We start from the raw sequence: 17,636 nt of genomic DNA on the forward strand, positions 1-17,636 counted from the left end.
TTCCAGGTAGAACCGAGTTGTCAATGCTAGAAGAAAGGCTCTGTACACAAGAAAAGTAACTTTTCATCCTACAGGATGGCACAACTGGCATAAAAGGTCATTATATACTTAAAGACCTACTTGAGGTATGGTTGCTTAATGGACACAGACAAAGACCAACACATACAGAAAATTTACATTTCTGGATCCCCCAACACAAGATGGAAAAACAATCAATATAGAAAAAAAAAAATAGTTTCTCAGCACTGACAATTACAAGGTTACACAAAGGTTTTCTGCAATAGGAAGTCTGACCAAAACGAAACCAGAATCTATGAGAGGAAGTGATTTAAGACAACTAGAAGTGTGGTTAGTTTTTACATAAATTTTGTCTCAATTCATATTCATATTGCAGAATAGATCACTGTTCAGAAATTAGACAAAAAACCCTAACAGTTGAAGAATTTAGTCAATAGAAACAATAAGGTTGAGATAAATTCTTATACACTTCTCCCAAGTGTCCTTAATTTTATAAAAAGAGAAAAATTTTCTTTGATAAGATTCCTTTGCACCATGTGCAGTGCATAGCATACTATATACACATGGGGCTTCCCTATGTACATACGCATATGTTTATTCTATCTATATGCCTTTAGTGTTTAGTGTTTTAACTTCGAGATGCTGATTTAGCAACAGTCATCATCGTCTTATAATCCAAGTGTTGAAATAAGTAGCACTGATCACTTCAAGGGTTGCTTTGCCTGTCATTGTCCAGGACTGAGAATGGAATCTTTGTTAGATTTTCTTTCATTGCAACAGTGATTGTCATAGATAATCTTTGTGCTTTTGCATAATGCCCAACCTGGATGTAACATAGAGTTCACATACAACATTAAGCATGCTTGAACACAGGAAGGACCACACATCCATGCACAGCATATTCTGAATATGTTTTTCCAAACTGACTGCAATAGAGACATGCACCATTATCATATTTGGTCCTGCGCAGCAAGAAATGTACAGCTGAAGCAACCACGGCTAGTTTCACTTGCGAGAGTCTGTTTAGAGAAGAACACCCAGTGGAGAAACAAAACAGATTAAATGAAATAAATAAAAGTTATCCTCCTGTTGTAATAAAATAAAAAATAAATGAACAATCCCCCCCCCCCAATACATTAGTACTGAAAATCTGGCCATTTTCCACAGAGCACATTTTTCTAGCTCTACATAAAGCAGGTTGTCTCAAAAACTTTCGACTTGAGTTGTTGTCCGTAAGAGACACACACTAGTGTCTCAGAGCTTTCCCTAACCATTGGAATAGCTCATCTTGATAAAGCATTTTCCAGCGCACATTGGCTTCCACTGTTTCCACAGCTCGTGAGAAAGAAACAGCAGCTACCCCATCGTAACTCTTCATGAAGTTCTTTAACTGGAAAGAGAAATTTTAACACAGTAAATCTGCAAGTCTTAAAATGAACTTCTATCCAATTTATACAAGGAAGACTCTATTCGAAACAAAATGCTACAATCACTTTAGGTACTAAAGTATTATTATGCAGCAATTTTGTGGATGAAATGAAACATACAGATTTTGACAATTAGGTTTTGGACTTAAAGGGGAAGGCTGGACATCCCAATCAGAGTAGCTCCAAATTCAACTTCCTGACTCATGAATACATATTAAAGTAAATATTTTTGTATTTTTCAAGTAGGATTGTCTTTTTCATCAAATAGGTTGATGGTATTTTGGCCAAAAATAGTAGTAATTGAAAGATTAACCAATGTATCACATAACCTTAAAAACCAAATATGAGGATGAAGATTCACTTTTTGTTCGTAGTAAGAAAGTTCATCATTTCCAAATTAACAGTATGAGACATACCATTATCTCTGATAGTAAGAGAGTGCACACGTTATTGGGTAGGAGAAAAAGAAATGATACCGTGAAAACACGGTGATAAGTCAACCAATCTCAGTGACTACTTTGAGAAAAAATGAAACAGAAATATAGTTGCATTGAGCTAAAACTTGAACATTTAAGTTGTGGTTTTTAAATGTACTGCCATCATTTTTACTGGTGTAAGATTATACTTAAAGAGTCCACATGCTCTGGGAATATTTAGGGATTTTATTTCAAGATCAAACACTAACAGCTTTTATTTCTACTAGATGTGTCTTAAGAAACTGGCAACCAACCAACAATTGAGATGCTAATAGACAAACGTGAAAAATCAACTTGCACCCTAGAAACTTTGCGTGGTATAATTAGTGTGGGGTGTGAGTCATCACATGGTGGGTGCCACATGGAAGATATGCCACAAAGGAAATTCACTGCAAAAGACTGACTTAGGAGCAGGAAGAACAGGGCTATGGCGGCTGTTTAAAATAGCTTTTTGTAATTAATCTAAAAATTAGTCCAGTAAGAGTTTGCTTGTCACAGTTATTGGCTTACCCGGTACTGATGAGATATTGTCGAAGCCCTACTTTGCTATAAAGCTGTGTATTCAGTAGCAATGACACCTGCATCGGAGTTGTGTCTTCTGTGCTTTTACAGTAAACTTAAATGCAGTGTATAACAGAGATCGCTAGTGCTGTATTTAAAATGGATTTGACATTTAACAAAAATTTGTATATAACTTAAAGAAAAAGAAATAAGGCAAAGGTTTAGAATTTATGAAATGTCTCTACTATTTCAGGCACAGTGCCAAAGATCCTTATACATGCAGCATCTACTCACATCGAAATGAGAACTTTTATGGGAGTACTTGACTCACTTCAATTCATAGTCTGAAATTTACCTGATTAGCACAAAATACATTTGTATTACATTCATCCCTTGATGAATGTACCCTTAAAGTAATAATGTGTTTTGATCTGTTACAAATTTTGCGGCTTATTAAAATATATGGCATTATAGCTGCATTAGTTACATGCTATGTGTCAGTCAAGAAAAAAATACGCTCTTCCTCTCAAAATATGTTCTACATGATTACTTTTTTCCCTAGGCAGTCACTGAATACACCAGATAGTCAGAAATGACATTTTGGCAGCTTTAACTGGCAAATGCTCTTGGCTTTTGATGAGCTAGCAAAGCAGCCTTACACATGCACAGAACTCCTAACTCTTCCGTAAAGACAAACTACGGATCTGAATGTGAACGTGCTAGTGACACCAAATCATAGATCACATCATCCTGCAAAGGCTCTCTCAACAGACAACGAAACTCATGGGTCTCTAGAGAGCCATTTCAAAAATCACTGTGTAAATGGACTAAATACTCCTGAGGACTGTTATCCTGAGGTGACTCATCAGATGCAACTTCGGAGTGCCTTCCTCATCAGAACACATCTGGTCCACTATCCACGGTGCCATAAATTAAGCCTGTGTCCCTCCACAACTCTTACAGCAAACATGGCCATGCCCACACAGCCATCTAACACTAGAGCATGGCTGCAATGCCTTTCAGACCCCAGGATCACCTAAGAATGCGTAAGATAGATGGAAGGCATTTATTATAGTATTCAAATTTGTTTATTTCAATAGGCTTTTAGTAGGCTTTCTGCTGCTGTTCTTTTTTCTTTTCAATTGTGTTCATTAAATATTTATACCATTGGTAAGCTTTTATTTTAAAATGCAACAATTTTGACACTTTTATAACGTAACATGTCAGTATTGTTTATGCTTTCCAATGTTAGCATAAAACTGTCAGACTTTTCTTGCTAATTTCTCAATTAAAAGCATTATAGTATTATTAGAAAATTATTTCAGGTAATCTAGGCCCCCAAATCAGAAAACAACTTTTTTTTTCAGAGTATATGCCAAATACAATACAATCTTAACAAGTACATAAATGAATAGAAGTAGTGATTTTCCTATTCTGACATATATATCTCCAACATTAAAAAGTACAAATGGGATGACTGTGATGTACAAGACCTGCATTCCTCCTCAGCAGTGCTCCACAGTGAGTTCAAGCAGCAGGAAAAAAGCATTGCATTTATGATGCACAATGGCAAGTGCCTTGGAGGTTCCATTAGTTTAAAATGCAGGAAATCACAGACTGACTCTTGGATACATACTGTCCAAATAGCTGAAGCCACGCAATTAAAAGGGAGCTCCAATGTGACAATCTCCAGAAGGTGATCTGGGGGGATGAGTCAGAAAGAGCTTCCCTACTGAATGCCCCTGGAGCCAATGAGGATCATTAAAGTCCCAAATAAACTCTCAGACTTCATAAGATGCGGATTCCCTTTGATCCACAAACTCTTAGACGTAAGAATATGCCCTACCCGAAGGGTGCAATGGGTTTTCTACTTATTAGTTTCGTGGTTCAAGGGGGGAATGCAACCAGATTGTTTTCAACTCTGTCTTTAAGGGAAAGGGGTAGATGTAGTTGTCAATACAGATTAGCCCCTTCACCTTGCCCAGAAATAGTGTTCCCCAGTCCTGCAGATAATAATTAGATAATGAAAGTATGAAAAAGCCTCAGGCAGAAGCTGTAAATCTAGAAACTCAGAGCAAGGGATCTGTAATGAAGGGATTCCTCGCACTCATTCCACCGAGGGCCTGAATTGTGAAGTTAGTTGCTTTGTAGCTAATGGAATAAAAGTCGCAATTTAGTTGTGGTTTCAAAATCCCACTGTTCACTACACCAACCTCTTGTAACATCTAAAATGGCAATTTAGTGACATGTAAAAACTTAAATACGTGACAGATGTAAAATGAACAGTATGTGTTAAAATTAAATATCTTTTTTTCATGACCTAGTTGTTTAAAAGATGGACAATATAAAAAGAAAGATGGAAGAAAGGAAGAAAAGTAAAGGGACAAGGGATAAGAGGAGGTGAGAAGGGGAAGGTTTAAAGACAAAAGAAGAAAGAATGTAGAGCATGAAAGAGACAAAGATGGAAAGCGAAACCTTTCACTTGCATGCTCACTTAAATAACTTCACAGGTTGAGATTAAATGAGTCTCTGACTTCCATATTATTGAATATAAAATCATGACATAAAACATCTTGCATTTAGATATAGGGGAAAATGCAAGCAGTCATTTATTTAATTGTTCCTTCTGTTCCCTATGGATATAAAAAAGTCCTTTCCATTTAGTTTTCTGTGTTAAACATATGAGTATAGTAAAACATATTCTGGGACTTTCAAAACTAAATCCTTCAGGGTTGGAAACACACGTAGCAGGGATAAAGTCAGAATTTGAAATCATTACAATCAGAGACTTAGCTTACATGGTGTGAAGGAATCCAAGTTAAGTCGTGGGGGATGATCCCAGGCATCTGGGCAGTGTTAGAAGAGATTAAGGAAGATGCCAGGGTGGGTGCTCCTGGGAGAATGCCAGTCACTGAGATTAGTTCTAGGTTGCAGCAATAAGCATCCCATCAGTGAAAACTGAGGGTACTATGACTCAATGCTAAACATTAGCTGCACTTTATAATAGATATGAATAGCAGAGGAAAAGGAACAGACGCTTGAGGACAAAATCTTTGCAACAATTAGCGTAATGTATATGCTGTTCCTTTTTCTTATCAATTTACTTCTCTCCATTTCAAATCTCTTTCCATTATAGATATGAGTTGATGGTTACAGAGAGAAACAGAGAGAGAAAGAGAGAGAAGCGAACAAGCAACAAAAATCATATGATATAAAGTTCCAGAGAAATAAACCATAGCAAAAAGAAATTTTAAGACTCTACAATGTGGATGGATGCCATATCATAAAAAATGCTTATTCTCATTAATGAAATTACTTTCAACCTTGGTACACATAATTTTAAAATAAACTATCAATCTTACTGTGTACTGCAGGACAAGCTGCTTTCCACACATATGCATCTATCCATTTAATAGTATGGATAATGAAAAGCATTATTATTATATCCAGGTAGGCCTGACCACAAATTCACGTCTTACTCCTCGCTGCCAACCTCAGTTCTTTATACAAGCCCTGAGTCATCCATATGACTGCTATTTAGTGAATCCATAACTGGGCTCACAGAATCATTTGTGTAAAGAATTGATTTATACATTTCTATCTAGAGTGAATTTTGTGTAGCCAGATTTGATAATCACTATATTCAGATATGTTTCGTAGATAGCCAAGAATTAACATGTTAGATATACCTTGCGAATAATGAATTAAGCCTTTAATGTGTATGTGCGTGTGTAAAGGGAATGGGTATAAATAAATATGCTGGAAAGATGGGCAGAAGTAAAGTATAATTTCATATATTTAAAAGGGAAAAGAATGAGAACTCAAAATATTTACCTCTTTAAGTTCACCCTCAGTATTAAGAAATTCCGTAACTCCACTGATCAGTTTAGAATTCATAAACAATGCTTCTCCATACCTCAAAAAAAAGAAAAGTACATCTCATGTCAACATAGGTAGTAATTTAAAAGATATTATTATGAAACTTTTGTATTTTTCTCACAGGTTCATCTGATCAATGTGTTAAAGATTACAACATTTCTAAGCAGATTCAAGGGAGTCGTGGGGTGCATAGCGATACAGCTGTGGGAAACCATCAGATCCCATCTGATTTGTCTCACAATATTTCAGAAAAGACTCAACTGCAGCAAATTTTCTCAAAAGGGGGTTACATTAAAACTCATTTAGGAATCACTGTTTTATTTCTGAGGCCAGGCCTGAGTAACAATGAGGCAGACTGGCTCTCTATACAGAAAAAGGATTCCACCAAGCCATGCAGGCTGCTGAACCAAGGCAGACACATTATATCCCAGATCCTTCCATCTGGCATGTCATAGATGACACTAACATTGTTTGAATCAAACTTCTCAAAAATACTGCCCCAAATACAAGTTTCATTTTTAAATACAGACATTGAAATATCTAACAGTTCATTTGGTTTATATAATCTTCGTGTAAAAAAGCACAATTTCACTTGCCTTAAGATCCAAGTTAAGGAACCACTGTGTCACTGATTTGGAAAGAGATCTCATTTCACTAATTCATTTCTATCATCCAAGGATAACTAGATCATGAGCTATCATTCTCTTGGATGCAGCCTAAGTACATTAATAATAACACAAGGATTTTTGGAAGTAAAGGTACAACACTGTTACAAGGCTTTGTTTTGTTTTAAATGCAGCCCTATCTTGCAGGATCTTAATGTAGTTTCCAGAGAACTTAGTTTACTCATCTGTAAAAGAAGGGACCAAACTAGGTGACCACCAACATTTGATCTGATTCTAACATTGAACTGAAGCAAAGTGAACTAAATGAACATAAACAAATAAGCATTGAATTATACAAAAATCAGTATGTGGCTAAAGAATTGGCCAATGTTCTGGTGGCCAAAAAAAAAAAAAAGTCATTTCCAATGAGGTTGTCTGCAGATTTTATTTATACTGATGTCAGGTGAACACAGAGCACACATCACTTTTTTGGAAGTTCTTACACCATCTAGCTACAGAGAGCTGGGCACACAAGTATACATGGTGCTCAGAGAAAGTGGCTTTAGTTTTGGTGCTTAGATACTACTTTCTGGGGAATGACGGCATCCCAATGGAGTAGTTGTGAACAACAGTCAAGGAACTACTTTTAAGCAGAGGACCAACAAAAACAGCAGCAAAGAAGTGTGAAACCACAAGGTCGGTGACAACTACAAAGAGTTTGATATCACAAGGGGACAAAATTGTGAGGGTGGGCTAGGACAGCAGATCAAGAAGGCATGCTGAGGACATCTTAGGAGGTTTAGTGTACTGTCCAGAGCAACTGAGGATTTGCAGCAGGTAGATATCTGCTCTGCTTTTCAGAAAGATTTGTGCACCAAAGGGAGGAGGCTCTGTGTCCGAACAATACTGAATGTAACTGCAGAGCAGGGAAGTGGAGGTTGTATTGTAAGAGGAAGGGTGGAAGGGATGAGCTCACACTTAGAAAATGACAGCAACAAAAGAGAAAAAAAGCAACACATTGGCTTGAGCAATGAGTAGATAAATGATTTACTGAGAAAGGGAAGGCAGGGGGGAAAATGACGCATTGATCTTTGACAGCACACTTCACAAATTTCCTCAATTTATTCTATAGCATTAGTTGAGGATTAGGTAAATCAATGGGTTAGAGATACCATACTAGGAGTGACTGAAACCAGGAGAGTAGATGACAACCAAAAATGAGAAAGAACCTGTAGCTTGTGAAGGAAAAAGTATCTTGGACTTAATTTTCATGAACTCCAAAATTCAGATTCACAGGAATGTGAGCACAATGAAGAAGACACTACACATGTTAAGGTGAACACTGTATTACTTTTCGATGCTTTGCATTTTAATAATCTATCTTACAGATAGAAATCATTGACACTGAGGCAAAATAGGCACTACAGGAACAAAAGAGTTTTGGTGGGAATAACCTATATTTTCCATTAAAAATTTCTGTTAAAACTGATCTGCAAATAACTCCTTAAAGAAGTTCTGTGTGTTGGTGAACAATTCCAATCATTGCAAGTTCTGAACTGAAAATATTAAAAGGTCAATGTGCCTTGTTAGGATAGCAGTGCTTTCTGAAATACATGCAGATAGATACATATTTTATTAATTCTGACTTAGCTAATTCTATCAAGGCAACCGAGACAGGGGCACTTATATGTAACAGTTTACATAACAGTTTTTAAGAGACCTGACATTGGATCTAACATGGACTAACACTGGATTAATTTGACAATTCAGGTTTGGGAAGAACATCTAGCATTCATATGCTCTATAGTAAATTTAATTATAGCATATCATAGAGATTATCAAAGTAATAAATTAGCATTCATTATAATATATTTAAATGCATAATACAATATTTTCCAAAATTGGGGCTGAAGAATTCTCACTTTGAAACAAGGTATCTCAGCAATAAATTCTCTGCCTCTGGAGTCATCATTGACTCACATGAGCATGGTTTCTTTTCTTCCTTATGGTTTTATTTCAGATATTTTATATTTTTAAGGAAATATCTAAAAGTTCTTTTTTTAAAAAAAATTCAAAAACATTTGCAGAGAGGAGAGAGAGAGAATGAGAGTGACTCTTCCATCAACTGGTTCATTTCCCAAATGTCCTCAAGAGCTGAAGCTGTGCTGATCCAAAGCCAGAAGCCAGAGGTTCCTTCTGGGTCTCCCATGTGGATGCAAGAGACTAAAAAATTGAGCCATCCTCCACTGCTTTCTCAAGACACACTTAAATTTAAAAAACCATACTTGGCTTTGAAATGGAGCATCCATAACATAAACTGCTCCAAATGGACTGCTGGTACCACAGGCAGAAGCTACGTCATCCCACTGACCCACCATATTTTTAAAAATTACTATAGGACCAGCGGTGTGGTGTAGTGGGTGAAAGCCACTCCCAGAAAGGCTCTCAACCCCTAGGGCTCTTGTTCATGTACCCGACACTACACTTCCAATCCAGCACCCAGTTAATATGTTGGAAAGAACAGTGTAAGACGCCCCAACTGGCTTTTGCCACATGGGAAAACTGACAAAGTTCCAGGCTCCTGACATGAGCATGGCCCAGCCCTGTCCATTGGGGTCATCCGGGCAGTGAACCAACCAAGGGAGGATCTCTCTCGTTTTCTCTCATTTTCACCCTCTATCTCTGTCTCTCTGTGTCTTTGTGTTCATCTCCCATGCACCCTCTGATTCTGTGTTTTTGAAATAAATAATCAGTAAAAACTTCTATAGAACTAATTGACCTTTCTTGTTAGAATATCATTGTATCTAGTTTACACTATTTTTTTTTTTGCTAATTTGTAACATTTACGACATATGGGTTTCATGACATGATTTCTTCAACAATCGACAGTTTCACGGTTTGCTCTGCTAAACTTTGTCCTTCATGCATTTCTACATATAATCAATAGGGCAAAAATCTTTACAAAACTAATATTGCTAAAAATTATAAAAATTCTAGTTTCACAGGAGTTACAACTCCCATCTACATTGACTATCTTAAAATACAATTTTAATGCTTTATTCTTTATGCCTTATTAAATGTATTCAAACATTAATGACTGAATTCTTAATTTTACCTGGTATTTAATATCTTCCATTTGTCTCTGAAAAACTTCCAGGCAAGATCTCGGCCATGTGGATTTCGAGCCACATGGATTATGACATCAATTGCATCTTGATCAAGTACCACTTCAGAATTCAGTGATAGATTCAGAAGTCTGTAAGGACAGAATTGTGGAGAAATTTCATCCAATAGTTCAAACACTTTTACCGATCTGCAAAAATTACATGGTCTAGGTTCCCAAGTGCTTTCAAAGATTCATCCAGGGCAAGCCTTCCTGTGACAAATTTACCAATGGGACAAATTCCTGTTTATCAAAGGAACAATGATCAAATTCATTTTGATTAAGTTAAGGAGTCTTGTGCAGACAAAAATCACAACTCTGGTTGGATGAGACGTCTTTAAATTTGTATTAATATTTATTTTTATAATAAAATATTTTCTATTATATGCAAATTATATGCAGTCATGCAGATATAACACATCAATTTAACCATACTAACAATGAAGTGTTTCTTAATACTTCAGAGTAACACTCAAGAAAGTAAGAAAAATCTTCCGAGTTTATTACCAGAAAACACCTGGCTTTCAAAAGTTAATTTAGAAAGTAACTGACCTACCTATTTAATAAATTTCTGTCATCACTGCAAGTTAAGGCTTCCAATAATATTTTCTTCTCAGAAACTGCCGTGGTGGAATGGAATTTCATCCATATGAATTCCCAGACATCCTCGTCCAGTAGCGACACTCCTGTACAGTAGACGATGTCTCTAACATTTAGTGGTATTCTAAAGAAGTAACCCATGGTGGTTTTCTGTTAATTAAAAGCTTCATAGTATTGAACACAAAGACAGATAATGTTTTACTACAGTAAGTTCTTAAAAAGATGATTTTGCTCATCAACTTTTGCCTGAAAGACAAAGATACTCTATAGTAACAGTGCTCATATTGGCGAATGACTGAATAAAACAGTGATTTTACTCAAAATAAAAGATAGTTTTCAATATAATTTTTGAGAGTAGCACAATATTTAAAAGGCAATTAGAAAACAAGGTGGTATTTTCTGACTCAATTCAAAGATGTTTTCTTTCATAATTTTACACACAAAAATTAGAAGAAAATACTAGTGAAAGACAGTAACTAATCTGGATACAACAGAAACATTTTCTTCTGACTCTTGTATAATTTATTCTAAAGGCTATCTTCTGCAACATTCTCCAAATTGTGGAACATAGAATACTGTAAATGTAATTGATAAATAGGTAATAAGACATAAGAAGGGGATTATGAGAAAGTAGAAAATATACTTCCCTGTATTTATTAATCTGACTTAGTTTAATTAGGCTAGGTATTCATAAGCTGTACATGTGTTTTGTTCCAAATATCTACTTAGTTCAGAGGTAGAGAGACAGAGACAGCAACACACAAAAAGCTCTTTCCTGTTGGTTCTCTAACCAAAGGGATGGGAACTCAATTCAAGCCTCCTTTGCAGGTGCCAGGAATACAACTGCTTGATTCATCACCTGCTGCCTTCCAGCATACATAAAAGCAAGAACATAAGAGCAAGAAGGTGGACTCTTGAGTGGGGCTGACCCTGAACCCGGAACATCAATGTGGGAAGTGTAGGTGTCTTACTTGGCATCTTAACTGCTGTACCAAAAGCTTATTCCAATAATAAATTTTTATATCTACTTTGCCACAGTGATTTGTTTTATTGATTTAGTATATCTCTCATATTTACTGACCTTTAAAAATGTTTCTCTAAAAGAAGAGTTTAAAAATATAATTATGGGGACAGCATGGTGGTATAGTAAGCTAGTCGTCTGCCTGTGGCGTCCAGATCCTATAGGGATGCTGGCTCATGTCCCAGCTGTTCCACTTCCCATCCAGCTCCCTGCCTATGACCTGAGAAGAGGTGAAAGTTGGCCCAAGTGCTTTGGTGCTGTAGTCAAATGGCAGACCCCTAACAAGCCTCTTGAATCCAGGTTTCTGGCTCCTGATCAGCTCAGCTTCAGATTTTCATTCATTGTGGCCCGAATCAGTGAATGCAAGCTCTCTGTCTCTCCTTCTCTTGGTAAATATGCTTTTCCAATAAAAATAAGTAAATCTAAGAATAAAATAAAACAGTTCTCCTTTCTGTAGCATTTACTAGTCTGTTATTTAAACAGTATTTGGAAAACAGGATTGAGTATCTAAATCTTACCAGTAACCTTATCTGAATCTCATTTTATAACAGCTAATAATGGTTACCATTATGATAGTATGGAATTATGCCATATTGCAGAATTGTTCTATAGTTTACAATACTCATAATTGTGTCTTTTCCTACAAATAATTGAAGGATGTGGATAGCAGTTAAACTTCTATAACTGGAACTCTTTCATTTCGTGGGTTCATCTTTTTGATTTGTTGTTAAAGAAATTAAATGAAACAAAATGAACAAAGGTATGGAATAAACCATAAGAACTTTGTATCTTTCGCTTGTTTTACGTTTCAGCCTGGAACCTCTTGTAAGAAATACTAACAAACACCTTCCTAATGACACGTGACAAGATTTTCCCCATGCTCTGTTTACGACCAAGTTGTCACAGAATACATACTTGAATTAAATAAGAAAAGCATTGCCGTTACATCTCACGGGATGTGTTCAATCTTGATAGATACAAGATTACGGGGATGTTTCCATCTTTACTAACTCAAAGAAAGCTAACAGTTCTGATTTGCCTTTAACACCTATAAAATACAACGAGCCTTCTCCTGACCTCAAATATTGGTTTATAGAACAGTATTACATTTTTTGTTGCACAACTGTGACAAATAAATGAATATAAAAGAAGAGAAAAATACAATATATTTCAATCACTAAATCATGAATGCAAATTTCTCAATATTTTTAAAGAGAGCAACAGTTTATTTTCTAATAGAAATGTATTAGGCTGTTAATGTACTAAAGAGAGGACAAGGACAAAGTCCATTGGGTTAGGTTTGCTAGTGCCCACTGAACCAGTCTGCATTATTAAGGGTTTCTAACAGGGAAAGGAGAAAAATGAGACAGCAGCTTTTTAACCATGTTTCCGAAAAGGTATTAAAGTGTTATTATAGTCACTAGCAACAGTTTATGCGTTTGTCATCCAGTAGCTCCTACTGTCTACCTGCTGGACTAAGTCACACAAAATTTTTTTTGATCAATCAAAAGCTCTGAATACTCACTTAATAGCATAAGAGATGGAAAATAACTTTTTTGTTAAATATTATATTCCAGACTACATGTTTTAGTCTTCAACTATTTTAGTATGACTAGTATTAGTATCTAAATCCATATTCTGTATTATCACATAACATAGGAAAATAAAGAAAATCAGTATGTGATGCTTTCCTATCTCTTTTTCCCAGCTTAGGGTGGCTAAAAATGTTTAAATGCTGTTTGGTAAATATTTGCTTGGGTTTATTATATTTGGTATCGCTGTTGTAGTAGTGAATGCTCATTTCCTTCTTTGGATTTAGGCTGATTTAGTCAATATATCTATGATGCACTTGCTGTCCTTTATCTTCTGCCTGCTGGGTGTCCATAGTATATCCTGGTCTATTTGATGAAGTCCTTCTAGGACCTTTTGTTACTTTTTCATTCTTTTTTTTTTCTTACCTGAATAATTTCCAATATCTTGTCTTGAGTTTGCTGACTCTTTTGTCTGATCTGTTCTATTGTTAAAACAAGCAGCTCTGTAATCTGCTTGATGCTTTTGAATATTTTTTATCTTAGTTATAATTCTCAATTTTCACTTTCATTTCTCTTCTAGTTCAACTCCAGGACTTGAAAGGCAGATACTATTTCATGGAGTTGTTCCAGAGGTGTTGGGGGTGATGTAAGTATGGGTGAAAATTTTTGCTTTCTAGGAAGCATGAGGTTTCTTATCAATCTATTCTGTCACGAGACAGGGGGAATCTGTACCAACAGTTGCAATCTCCATTTTCACTCAGGTCTTTCAACTCTTCCAGATCTTTCTTAGAAGGCAGAACAGGCAGAAGACAGAACTTAGTTTTATGGAACGCCATCTAGAAAAAATTGGAGTACTGGATAGAAAAGTCAAACTATTTTTTCCTTTTAAGAAGTTTGAAATTATAGAGTCTCCTCATATATTATTGAGCAGCAGGTAGATTCTAATGAAGGTATGGTTTAGTGTTGCTATTGGCCTGTTTTAGGATTTGCCAAATGTAGTACAAGCCTTTCAACAGTTTTTGGATTTCTCACAGAGGGAAGCTTATTGCAACATTGCAGGAAAAAAAGAAGATTCAGATAAGAGGGGGGAGAGAGAGAGAGAGAGAGAGAGAGAGAGAGAGAGAGAGAGAGAGAAAACTTGATTGATTCTATTCACTGCTTCACTTCAAATACCCACAAGACAAGTACTGGGTCAGGAGCATGGAAGTTGATGCAGGCTTCTCACTGGGTGATGGGGAAGCAGGCATTTGAGCTTTCATTTGCTGCTTCTAAAGTGTGCCGAGCAGGAAGCTGGATCTGAAGCAGAGCTAAGGGATCAGCATGATGGCTCAATTTACTAATCCCCCATTTGCATATACCAGAATCCAATATGGAACCAGTTTTCATCCCAGCTGCTCAGTTTTCCATCCTAATTCCTGTTTGTGGCATGGAAAAGCAGTAGAAGACGGCCCAAAACCTTGGGACCCTGCACCCAAGTGGGAGACCCAAAAGAAAGCTACTGGCTTCAGATTATCTCAGCTCTGGGTGTTGCAGCTATTTAGAGAGTAAACCAGTGGATAAAATGTATTTTTTCCTGTCTTTTCTTCTCTCTGTAAATATACCTTTCCAATAAAAAAAGCATCATACAAAATTCAGAAAGACTTCAAGCTATTCCATTAAGATCTGGAACTAGACAAGGATGTCCACTTTCACTACTGCGATTCAAAAAGTATTGGAAGTCTTTGCCAGAGATATTAGGCAAGAAAAACAAATTAAAGGAATGCAAATCAGAACTGAGGAATTAAAATTGTCCCTGTTTGCAGATAACATGATTCTCTACATAGAAGAACCAAAAGTCTTGATCAAGAGACTATTGAAATTTATAAGAGGATTTGAAAGGGTAGCAGGATATAAAGCTAGTGAACACAAACTGATAGCACTGGTCTACACAAATAATTGCTTGACTGTGAAATAAATTGTAGGTGCAATTCTCTTTAAAGTAGCAGAGAGGAATCTTAAATAACTTGAATTTAATATTACAAAAATGTGGAAGAACCTTATGTGGGTAAAAATGTGGTAAAAACTATAAAACATTTAAAAAATAAATAGACACCATTAAATGATAGAGAAACCTACCATGTTCCTGCATTGCAGGATCATCAAAATGTCCAAACCAAAGGTAATATACAGATTCAACATGGTCCCCATCAAATCCCCACAACCTTCTTCTTAGAAACAGAGAAGATAAAGAACTTAATATGGAAACAAAAGAGACCATAAGTAGCCAAAGATAACCTGAAGAATAAAAATCAAGCTGGAGGAATCACAATTCTAGGTCTCAAGACATACTACAGAGCAGTGGTCATCAAAACAGTCTGGTGCTGGTACAGAAATACAGAAGATGATCAATGGAACAGAATAAAAAACACCAGAATGGGGCCCACACATGTACAGGCAACTAATCTTCATCAACAGAACTGAAAACAATCCAGTAAAAAAAGCCTGGTTTCTTCAATAAACACAATTGGGACAATTAGATATCAGCCAGAAGATGTAAGAAGGAAGACTCCATCAACCACCATACATAGAAATCATCTCTAAATAGATCAAGGACCTAAATCTGCACCCAGAAATCATTCAACTATTAGAGGAAAACACAGGAAGCACTCTCCAACAATACATAGGAACTGGGAAAGACTCCTTGGAAAATCACCAAAAGCACAAGCAGTCAAAGTCAAAATAAACCACTGGAAATACATCAAGCTAGAAAGCTTCTGCACAGCAAAGGAGAAAATCAACAAAGCAATGAAGCAACCAACAGAAAAGGAGAAAATATGGGGAATGATAAGTAGGATTTGCATAGAGCTTCAGAAACTCAACAGCTGCAAAAACAAAAACAAAACAAAAACAACAAAAAATCTGTGAAGAAATGGGTGGAGAAAATGAACAGACATTTTTCAGAAGAACAAATTCAAATGGCTAATACAGATGAAAAAATTCTCAGGCTCCTAAGCAGCCAGCAAAATGCAAATGAAAACCACATTGCAGTTCCACCTCACTGCAGTGAGACTGACTTACATTCAGAACTCTACTAACACACCTGCTCTCATGCAAACGGGGAGAGAAGTGCCCTCCTTCACTGTCGGTGGGGATGTAGGCTAGTATAATCACTACGGAACTCAGTACACAGAGTGCTAAGAGAACTGAAAATTGATTTGTTACATGACCCAGCTACCCCAATCCTGGGAATATATCCAAAGGACATGAAAACTGCATATGAGAAGGGGATCTGTAGCTCTATATTCATAGCCCCACAATCTACAATATCAAAGACATGGATACAACAAGATGCCCATCAAAAGAGGAGTGGATAAATAATCTGTGATACATCTACTCCATGGAATACTAATCAGATATTAAAAAGAAGAAAATTCTACCATTTGCAACAAAATGGTCCCAACCAGAGACCATTATGTTCAATGAAATAAGTCAATTTCAAAAGTACAAATATCGTATGTTCTCTCTGATATAAGTGAACCTTCATACAAATACAACATCAATAACCTTTTCAATACTACTTTTGCTACATTTATGGATTTTCATATTTTTCTATATATTTTCACTTCTCAAAATAGTTTTTGTTCTCTTATTAAATTCTTTACTGACTCATAGGTCATATAGTAACATCAGGAAGACTTCTGATTTTCTTTTTCATTTTTTTCAGCAACACATTTGTTTTAAATAGCATATTATTTAAATTCATGTCTTAAACTTCATGTTGTAACATTTATAATTTTCTTCTTGATTTTGTTTTGTATTTTTTTTTATTTAAGGGGATGTAGAGTAACTGTGTAATAGAGATCATTACATCCAGACCTGAAGAGACAAAGCAGTATGCATCCCTACCTCCAAACCAAAGACGGACTCCCAATGAAAGTGTTAACTCTATCTTGACAATAAGATAACGGACTCTGAAACTGTCTAAATCTACACTGTCAGGACACACTTAAAGAGCAGAGCGATGTATTATGACTGTTTATAAAGGACTATACTGTCATAATAACACAGGGGAAATTAGTTGGGTGGGGGATTTGTGATGGGAGTAAGGGAAACCCCAGAGCTGTGTTATGAAATAACAAAAAATTAAAAATTTGTTTTAAATCAAAAAGAATAAAAGAAGATCCGTGACTCATCCTGATGAACTATGGGATGGGAACATCTCAGGCAATGTCTTGACTGCAGTACTTAAATAGCTATCCCTAATCACAACTTATAAAGTGCAGAGTTTAATTATTAAGCTCTGAGAAATACTTGATATTGTTAAGTCTGAATTAGCACAGCAAGTGCTCATTCTGTTCATCAGCAGATACTAAAATGCTAAGTGAATGAAAAGGACATAGGTTAGTTATGATTTACAGATCTGCTGTATTGTGAG

The 17,636-nt window shown here is 36.1% G+C and overlaps 1 protein-coding gene across 1 annotated transcript in view; it reads right to left on the reverse strand.

The window, feature by feature from the left end:
* Positions 1 to 351: 351 nt before the first annotated feature.
* Positions 352 to 17,636, reverse strand: part of TRHDE (thyrotropin releasing hormone degrading enzyme) — a 363,319-nt gene continuing 346,034 nt past the window's right edge. Inside the window, exons 16-19 of the mRNA XM_040990020.1 lie at positions 10,626 to 10,793; positions 10,022 to 10,162; positions 6,257 to 6,338; positions 352 to 1,408 (exon numbers count right to left, since the gene is read on the reverse strand). Coding sequence (XP_040845954.1) covers positions 1,265 to 1,408; positions 6,257 to 6,338; positions 10,022 to 10,162; positions 10,626 to 10,793 — 535 coding nt within the window. The 3' untranslated portion in view covers positions 352 to 1,264. The remainder of the gene's footprint in view (positions 1,409 to 6,256; positions 6,339 to 10,021; positions 10,163 to 10,625; positions 10,794 to 17,636) is intronic.

This window comes from Ochotona curzoniae, unplaced genomic scaffold (assembly GCF_017591425.1).
Source record: "Ochotona curzoniae isolate NIBS_2020 unplaced genomic scaffold, NIBS_Ocur_1.0 contig_1014, whole genome shotgun sequence".
NCBI lineage: Eukaryota > Metazoa > Chordata > Mammalia > Lagomorpha > Ochotonidae > Ochotona > Ochotona curzoniae.